General features: G+C 42.6%; 1 protein-coding gene across 1 annotated transcript; it reads right to left on the reverse strand.

Moving 5' to 3' along the window:
• Positions 1 to 1,339: 1,339 nt before the first annotated feature.
• On the reverse strand, positions 1,340 to 4,693 carry LOC129812619 (cannabinoid receptor type 1A-like). Its single transcript, XM_055864337.1, has 2 exons — positions 4,467 to 4,693; positions 1,340 to 3,608 (listed from the first exon to the last, which is right to left on the reverse strand). Exon 2 carries the CDS (start codon positions 3,562 to 3,564, stop codon positions 2,149 to 2,151), a length of 1,416 nt encoding a protein of 471 aa, XP_055720312.1. The 5' UTR covers positions 3,565 to 3,608; positions 4,467 to 4,693; the 3' UTR covers positions 1,340 to 2,148.
• Positions 4,694 to 9,759: the final 5,066 nt, after the last annotated feature.

Consider the following 9,759-nt stretch of genomic DNA (forward strand, 5'->3'; position numbering starts at 1 on the left):
GATTGGTGTATTTCCATTAGTCTTTGCCTATCTCTTTTGCTCTGCAAATGCATGGGCCCGTAATGTGAAATTGCTTGTTTCACTTATAGGTTTTGTGCCTTTTCTGTTAGTTTTTCATTTTATATTCATTTTTTATCTTGGGTTTAACTAACTTTTCGAGGCAGTAAAGTACCTCACAAAACATGGCACATTATCCCATGTGCCACTGCCTACACCTCTTTCTCCTCCAGACTGACAAAAACATATACAACCAAAGCCCGATAAGACTACTTACTTCTGATAAGACTATATCATGCCTGCCTTATGAGTACTGTGCACACTTGACTTTATTCAGAGGCTTGGAAACTAAACCACATAAAGGTGTTTAATCATTTTGAAAATAAATTATGATTGTAAATGAAGTATGTGCACATTTTATCCTAGTAGAGACATCTTAAAAATTCACATTCCTTTAGTTCTTCACTGACTTAGAGGGCCTCTGTAGATTTTCTTTCATTTGTCATTGTTTTGTCCGTTTCTGGATGATGATGGATTGTAAAGCTTTTGGTGTAAGTACAGCTGCAATAAAATACACAACATCAAGGCGGTGGCTCGTTCCTGTAGGTTCATGCTCTACAACATCCGCAGAGTACGACCCTGCCTCACACAGGAAGCGGCGCAGGTCCTAATCCAGGCACTTGTCATCTCCCGTCTGGATTACTGCAACTCGCTGTTGGCTGGGCTCCCTGCCTGTGCCATTAAACCCCTACAACTCATCCAGAACGCCGCAGCCCGTCTGGTGTTCAACCTTCCCAAGTTCTCTCACGTCACCCCGCTCCTCCGCTCTCTCCACTGGCTTCCAGTTGAAGCTCGCATCCGCTACAAGACCATGGTGCTTGCCTACGGAGCTGTGAGGGGAACGGCACCTCAGTACCTTCAGGCTCTGATCAGGCCCTACACCCAAACAAGGGCACTGCGTTCATCCACCTCTGGCCTGCTCGCCTCCCTACCACTGAGGAAGTACAGTTCCCGCTCAGCCCAGTCAAAACTGTTCGCTGCTCTGGCACCCCAATGGTGGAACAAACTCCCTCACGACGCCAGGACAGCGGAGTCAATCACCACCTTCCGGAGACACCTGAAACCCCACCTCTTCAAGGAATACCTAGGATAGGATAAAGCAATCCTTCTGCCCCCCCCCCCCTTAAAAGATCTAGATGCACTATTGTAAAGTGGCTGTTCCACTGGATGTCATAAGGTGAATGCACCAATTTGTAAGTCGCTCTGGATAAGAGCGTCTGCTAAATGACTTAAATGTAAATGTTATTGTGTTTCAATTGCTGTGATCAGATGAAAACATTCATATACATTGCTTATTTCTAAATTAGCTGGTTTGGAATAAGTAACTGCACATAAAAACGTTATATTTTTGCTGTCTCTGTTTCGTGAGATAACAAGGTCTATTCTTCACAGTAGTATTGCAGTGCCGTCCTCAATCTCATGAGATGCAAAAAATGCATGGTTATTATACTGTATGTGGTTCACAAGCTGCTTTCCTGAATGTTTTTGATTTGAAACAGAAATTAAAATGTGTATTCATAGAAAAACACTTATTTAATGCATATGGAGAGGGGGAAAGAACATATTCAATGCTGCACAACATTACATGTCGTTGTGGTTCTTCTTTGGGGGAAATCTGTCTCTGCATAAGATTAAATAATGTGAATCATTGAAAAGATGTACATGATCTACTTTTGTATTTCAAAACATGGCCCTCAATTATGCATCACTCAAAAAATAAGAATCAAAACAGTTTCATACAGCATGCTTTATGACAAGAACTACAAACCATCACAATGTACTAATTTACAATATAAAGAGCAGCCAATTTCACCTACAAGCACTTTATAGAGACAAACCATATAGTCAAAGGGCAGATCAGCATGCCACTAAATACACAACTGTGCAGTTTAACAATGCTTATCGCCATTATTTTCCTATGAAAATAAATGAAGTTCTTCTGAAAGATTGAAATAAAAAGCCACATCTTATCCTACAGCTACATATACTTCAAAGAACTAAATTAGAAGTTGATGTTTAGCAAACTTTCAGTGCAGTGCTAGTTGGGGTATTGACTATTCTACATAATTCCTTCAGAGTCGATTCCTTCAGTCACATGATGGCAGACGCAGTTGTCTCAGGGGAGACCAACAGGGTAACTTTGGCCAATTTCACAGTGATGTTTGCACAGCTAGCCGTGGATTTGTAGGCTGTGGCTGTGCCTTTTACGCTCCTGCTGTGGCAATCGGACTCAGCGCTGTTGTCCAGTAGTTGAGAAGTTCCCCTGCATGTCTGGCAGATTTTAAGAAAGGCCCGGCGCAGGTCCTTACTCCTCAGGGCGTAGATGATGGGGTTGATGGTGGAGTTGAGCAGGCAGAGCATGCTGCAGAAGGCAAAAACCGTCTTGATAAAGTTGTTCATCTTCCAGAAGAGGTCGTAGACCATGATGGCCAGCACAGGGCCCCAGCAGATGACGAGGGCCACCAGAATCAGCACTAAGGTCTTGGCCAGGCGGATGTCCATGCGGGCCTGCTCGGGTCGCATTGTCTGCACCTTGGTGCCATGCGCTGTGTAGACGATGATGCTCTTCTGGGAGCGGCGGCTCATCATGCGCAAGGCGTGGTGGTGGGCCTTCCACAGGATGAACATGTAGGCATAGATGATAAACAGCAGCAGCACACTGGTCATCCCTATCCAGAACATCAGGTACTTCACGTCAATGAGTGGGAAAATGTCAGAGCACACTGAGTTCAGTTGCTTACAGTTCCAGCCCAGTAGGGGGAGCACCGCGATGACGATTGAGATAGTCCACATCATGCAGAAGGCGATGACAGCCTTTGTCTTGGTGACGATCCGCTTGTAAGCCATGGGCCTGTGGATGGAGATGTAGCGGTCTATGGCTGTGAGAAAGAGACTGCCCACAGAGGCACTGAAAGAGGCGATGACCCCACCAAGCTTAAAGAGAAACACATTGGGGCTGTCTTTCCGGTGTAGCACATGGAAGTCCAAGAAACTGTACACAAATATGACACTGCCCAGAAGGTCAGCCACAGCCAGGCTTCCTATGAAGTGGTAGGAGGGCCGACAGCGCAGGGTGCTGGAGTGGAGGATCACACACAGTACGATAAGGTTCTCCAGCACTGTGAAGGTTCCCAGGGTGAGTGCCATGATCGCTACTACCAACTGCTGGCTGGGGGTCAGAATCATGAAGCACTCCATGTCCACAAAGTTCTCCCCGCATTGGATAGAATCCCCGCCGTCCACAAAGGTCCCATTGCCAACCAGATCAGAGAAGTTGGTCTGGTAAATGGAGTTGCCATTAAAGATGAGCTCCTCGTCTCTAGCTACTCCAGGGAAGTAGTTTCTAAGTGGGGCAGAGTGAACCTTCTGTAAATGGAATCCAGTCTTGGCAAAGCCAGAATCAATGGACGGGTCGCTGTAGCTCACATCGTTGGAGCCAAGATATTGCAAACTGTTAGTTATTGTTCGGAAAGTGGTGCCAGGTATTCCATCCAGAGCAGACTTCATGGCTGTCCAGTTGGAAGGTCAATTATGTAACATAAGATGAGTATCTAGAGAAAAAAGTTCCAGACAATTTAGAAATTATCCTTACTTTTTATTGTTTAGTTTAATTGTGACGTGGGGGGTGGCAAACTTGTATGTATTTAACTGTGGGTGATGTGGGTATGTTGCTGGGTGACATTATTGACATCCCTGCTGTATCAGCCAGCTGACTCTCCAGCAGATGCGTCTCAGACACTAGTGAGAGAATTAACAGTCGATGACAAATTAATGAGACCCATATCTAACCTTCTGTGCTGCCCCCAGGATAAAAAAAATCATTGCATTAAGTAGCCAATGTAGGTCAATCTTTCCTTTCAATTAAGGGGTAATCAAGGATTACGTTTCAAAATAATGATTCAATTAATTATGCAGCAAGGTAGTTATATTCTCTCAAGACAAGATTGATTTGTTGAATCAATCTATAGAATTGTACATGACCTTGTTTTGCTCTCATAGATAAACAGTACATAACCCTTACATTTGATCATTAATATAGCTGTACATTTCGTTAAAAAATACAATAACCTTCATAGGCCTATTCGACAAGTCTGTTTTTCATTAATAAAAAAGTACAGGCTATTGAGAATAATTGTGATAACATTTTCATGCAGATGTTTATAGATCAGCAAACCATTTACTGGTTTTGATATAGGCTATACAACAGTGTGACGATGCCACTTGTCCCACTCATGAACGAATAAGAAAGACCAACAATACGTAAGGTTGCAGAGCGGCTGCAGGTAAGGAATTAGACTCGCATAAGAATATACACTGTCATAAGGTCATAGCGAAATCAATGAAGTAAAACATGTTTGACTATGCATTAACGCAACATTTGATTTTATTAAAACAAAATGTGTTTTTACCTTCACATTCTTTGCACAAATAATTTGCGTCGATCCATATGCTAGATTTAATTTATTACACGAAGACAAGAGAAAATGTATCCACATATCCAATCTCAGGAATCGTAGCCTATTGATGTCAACAGTTGCTTTATCAAAGTGTATCAAAAGTCGTTTTTAATTCGAATTTTCATCATGATGAGCCTCGCATCATTGTTTAGTAAAGCCAAGAGACAGCGATGTGTCTGTCTGAGGTATGGGATTATTATTTATGAGGAAGGGGTCGCTTTGTGCGCTTCTGTGTCACGTGCTCCGAGGTGCCACAACGCCTTGGACCAGTATAGTGCGCTCGCATCGCATCCCAACATCCACGCTCACTCAATAATGAGACACTCCATCATTTTGAACACCCACCCAACCATTATCGACCAGTGTGGTTGGGGAAAACGAAAGCATGAGTACCATTATTCTAATTCATGTTAAAACACTAACATTTACTTGGTAAACCACTTTTTATTACTATTGTGTTTAGATTCTCACTTCACCTATAAGAAATGATGACATCCACTAATGGCAGAGTATGCCATTTATTGTGACTGGCAGAAAGGCATGATGTATTCTATAGCCTGGAAGGAAGGGTGGGCAAAAAAAATATCCAGCCAAGTGTGATATATTAAACCACATGTAGCAGTGTGTAGAAAAATACATAATATCAGGAGCTGCAGAGGTGTTAAAATGAGGTTGTGTGTGTGTGTAGTGGGACAACTCCAGAGAACAGGCTGGTAAGTGGGCTATTAGAGCCAGCTGCCCATCATGTGAATCCAGTCTGAGGATTACTTCGCATTGAGGAAGTTAATTATTTATTATTTATTTATTCAGGGAAAAACCAATTGAGACCAAGGTCTCATTCACAAGGGTGCCCTGATCCCAGTAACATAACAATCAAATACAATATGAAAAAAAAAACTGCGATCAATACAATGTAAAATAAAAATACAGCACAACACAATATTTTTTTGAAATGGTTACATGTCCTCAATCAAAAACTTTAAATTACCTGAGTGGCACCAGAATATTTGGCTGCCTCTGATCTAGTCTAGAAAATCGGACCATAGGCAACAGTGACTAGGGTCTGGTTTCAATCGAAAGCAATAGTAGGCTAAGGGCATCTTTTTGTACGTTTTTCTTTATACGTTTTGTTTCCCTAACTCCAACGAAAATTATCCCTGTAATTCTCCTTTTTTGTTATGACGCAACAAGCAACCTGGTCTCAATATAAGAGGTATAATACTATACCCCCTCGAAGGCATATGATACGTTACATCATCCAATTCGTATGTTATTGTACGGCCGGGTAAGATGTATGATACTATACGTCCTATAATTTCTATGATATTATACTATTCCTTTCATAATGTAACGTAACATTGCATCATGGCGCCGGAGAAGATGGCTGACGTTTTGCGTGCTCCTAACCAAATATGTTTTTTTTTTGTGTTGTTTGTAACTTATTTTTGAACTTATTCTGTACATATTGTTGCTGCTACCATCTCTTATGACCGAAAATAACATCTGGACATCAGAACAGCGATTACTCACCACGAACTGGCAGAAGCTGCTTTTTCCTTTAACGAGTCCGACGAGCCCTACGTGAAGGACATACTGCCCGATCCCCGTCATTTGCATGACGAGAAGACGGAGAAAAAGAGGACTGAGGTCAAGCTGCCTTCTGAGAATTCGTAGGCGATCGAATAAACCCCCACTGCCTTCCGTTCTACTAGCTAACATGCAATCATTGGAAAATAAAATCAAAGACCTACGAGGAAGATTAAACTACCACCGGGACTTTAAAAACTGCAATATCTTATACTTCACGGAGTAGTGGCTGAACGACGACATTATCAGCATACAGCTGGCTGGTTATACACTGTATCGGCAGGATAGAACAGCGGCGTCTGGTAAGACGAGGGTGGGCGGACTATGTATATTTGTAAACAACAGCTGGTGTACGATATCTAAGGAAGTCTCAAGGTTTTGCTCGCCTGAGGTGGAGAATCTCATAAGCTATAGACCCTATTATCTACCAAGAGAGTTTTCATCTGTATTTTTCGTAGTTGTCTACATACCACCACAGACCGATGCTGGCACTAAGACCACACTCAATGAGCTGTGTTCCGCCATAAGCAAACAGGAAAACGCTCATCCAGAGGCGGCGCTCCTTGTGGCTGGGGACTTTAATGCAGGGAAACTTAAATCCGTTTTTACCAAATTTCTATCAGCATGTTAAATGTGCAACCAGAGGGAAAAAAACTCTAGACCATCTTTAATCCACACACAGACACAAAGCTCTCCCTCACTCTCCATTTGGCCGATCGGACCATAATTATATCCTCCGGATTCCTGCTTACAAGCAAAAATCTAAGCAGGAAGCACCAGTGACCCGGTCAATAAAAAAGTGGTCAGATGAAGCAGATGCTAAGGTACAGGACTGTTTTGCTAGCACAGACTGGAATATGTTCTGGGATTCTTCCGATGGCATTGAGGAGTACACCACATCAGTCATTGGCTTCTTTAATACGTGCATCGATGACGTCGTCCCCACAGTGACCGTACGTACATAACCAGAAGCCAACCAGAAGCCATGGATTACAGGCAGCACCCGCACTGAGCTAAAGGCTAGAGCTGACGCTCTCAAGGAGCGGGACTCTAACCCGGAAGCCTATAAGAAATCCTGCTATGCACTCCGACGAACCATCAAACAGGCAAAGTGTCAATACAGGACTAAGCTCGAATTGTACTACCATGACTCCGATGCTCGTCGGATGTGGCAGGGCTTGTGAAACATTACAGGCTACAAAGGGAAGCACAGCCGAGAGCTGCCCATTGACACGAGCCTACCAGATGAGCTAAACTACTTCCATGCTCACTTCGAGGCAAATAACACTGAAACATGCATGAGAGCACCAGCTGTTTCCGGACGACTGTGTGATCACGCTCTCCGCAGCTGATGTGAGTAAAACCTTTAAACAGGTCAACATTCACAAGGCCGCAGGGTCAGACTGATTACCAGGACGTGTAATGCGAGCATGCGCTGATCAACTGGCAAGTGTCTTCACTGACATTTTCAACCACTCCCTGTCCAAGTCCGTAATACCAACATGTTTCAAGCAGACCACCATAGTCCCTGTGCCCAAGAACACTAAAGTAACCTGCCTAAATGACTACTGACCCACAGCACTCACGTCTGTAGCCATGAAATGTTTTGAAAGGCTGGTCATGGCTCACATCAACAACATTATCCCAGAAACCCTAGACCCACTCCAATTTGCATATCGCCCAATCAGATCCACAGATGATGCAATCTCTATTGCACTCCACACTTCCCTTTCCCACCTGGACAAAAGGAACACCTATGTGAGAATGCTATTCATTGTCTACAGCTCAGCGTTCAACACCATAGTACCTTCAAAGCTCAACAATAAGCTAAGGATTCTGGGACTGAACAACTCCCTCTGCAACTGGATCCTGGACTTCTTGATGGGCCGCCCCCAGGTGGTAGGGGTAGGTAACAACACATCCGCCACCAACAGAATAATATAAATTGCCCTGAGACCACATTGTTGTTGTCTAGGGTTGGGTTTTGAGACAGACTTTGAACAGACAAGTCTATGGGGGTTTATGAGGGTGACAGGGTTTGTGAGGCTGGCTATTTTTGCTAGCATTATTTGTGTGGTGTGTGTGCCCGTTACCACTTTTTTGCCCATAAATATTATGAAATAATATGTAAAGATTGAAATAGTTCCTCTCTGTGTTGCACAGCTGTAAAATGACTTCCACCGTGAACCCTGACCCCAAACACCCCCTCCACCAAATGAAAAACAACTTTTCGGGATAATAACATACTATTTTTAGATGCAGCATTTTGGAAAAGGTTCAGACACTTATCATTGTGTATGTGACCTCTACAATATAGCAAAGATGGAATTCAGCACTTACTCTTGGACTGTCACAGAAACTGTGTCCAAAAGCAACACTGTATTTAAATGCCAATGATAATGTATTCATAACACTTTATCAGGCCCATTAGGTATAATCTGTTCCATGTCTCTGCATTTGTAAGACTGTAAAATGTCAGGTGTTATTAATGTAGGACTGCATTAATTTGTTTCTGCATGTCTTTTCTGCCTCACAAATGTAGCCTATGAGACATGGGACAAAACAGAGTAATATAGCATTGATGAAAATGCTGTCTCTCCCGTCATATGAAACAATATGAAAGAAAACATTTGTCTTTCCATCCAGCTCTATTACGGCCATACATTTGAAGTGTCATTACCAAGGAAAAGCACCATAATGCAAAGGGAAATCCAGGGACAGACTGGGACCAAAATTTTGCCCTGGCATTTCAGCAACACCAGCCCACATCACCACGCGCCAGGGGTGAAAGTAGGTTTAATTTCTTACAGGTACGGGGCACCCAAGCAGGCACGCAAACTTTTTTATAACCTAGGTGTAATCAAACAATTAAATATAGAACCCAAATAAATGTAATATGATCTCTGTTGGCCTAGTAGCCTATTACCTTTTAATGTGGCATAAACACAACCAGTCATCCTGTTTTCATCTGATTGTCAAACAATCACTTCCAAAGGCGCTCCTGTAGGCTACCCGCACATGTTAGTCCACTCAAAATAATTCTAGCATTCAAACAGTGCACCGTGCACCCACAATTTGATGAATGGAAAGAGGGATCCGTTAAAAAATAATTAACATGTATTGTAATGACATGCTACGGTTGTTGTCTGCCTGCGTCTCGGTCTCGACCACTCATCTCTGCTTGGAAAAATATAAGTGTTCTCTTTGAACCACAATGCAATTTGTAGCATATACCATTTTTCATTTGGCTGATATGAGGTAATGTTAAATAATAAATAGCCTACATTTTTCTTGGCATTTTGTGTTAATTATTGTGATAGGTTCACTATTTTGCCATACCGGACCATACCGGCGTACCTGTCGCGTTCACACAGCACAAACAGTAATGACACACCCCTTGACTTTTTCCACATTTTGTTGTGCTACAGCCGGAATTAAAAATTGATGAAATTTAGATTTTTTTTGTCACTGGCCTACAGACAATACCCCATAATGTCAAAGTGTAATTATGTTTTTCAACATTCTTACAAATTAATACAAATGTAAAGCTGAAATGTCTTGGGTCAGTACGTATTCAACCTCTTTGTTGTGGCAAGCCTAAATATGGAGTAAAAATGTGCTTAATAAGTTGAGTCCAATGGTGTCTTTTAAAACAGTT

This window comes from Salvelinus fontinalis, chromosome 16 (genome assembly GCF_029448725.1).
Source record: "Salvelinus fontinalis isolate EN_2023a chromosome 16, ASM2944872v1, whole genome shotgun sequence".
NCBI lineage: Eukaryota > Metazoa > Chordata > Actinopteri > Salmoniformes > Salmonidae > Salvelinus > Salvelinus fontinalis.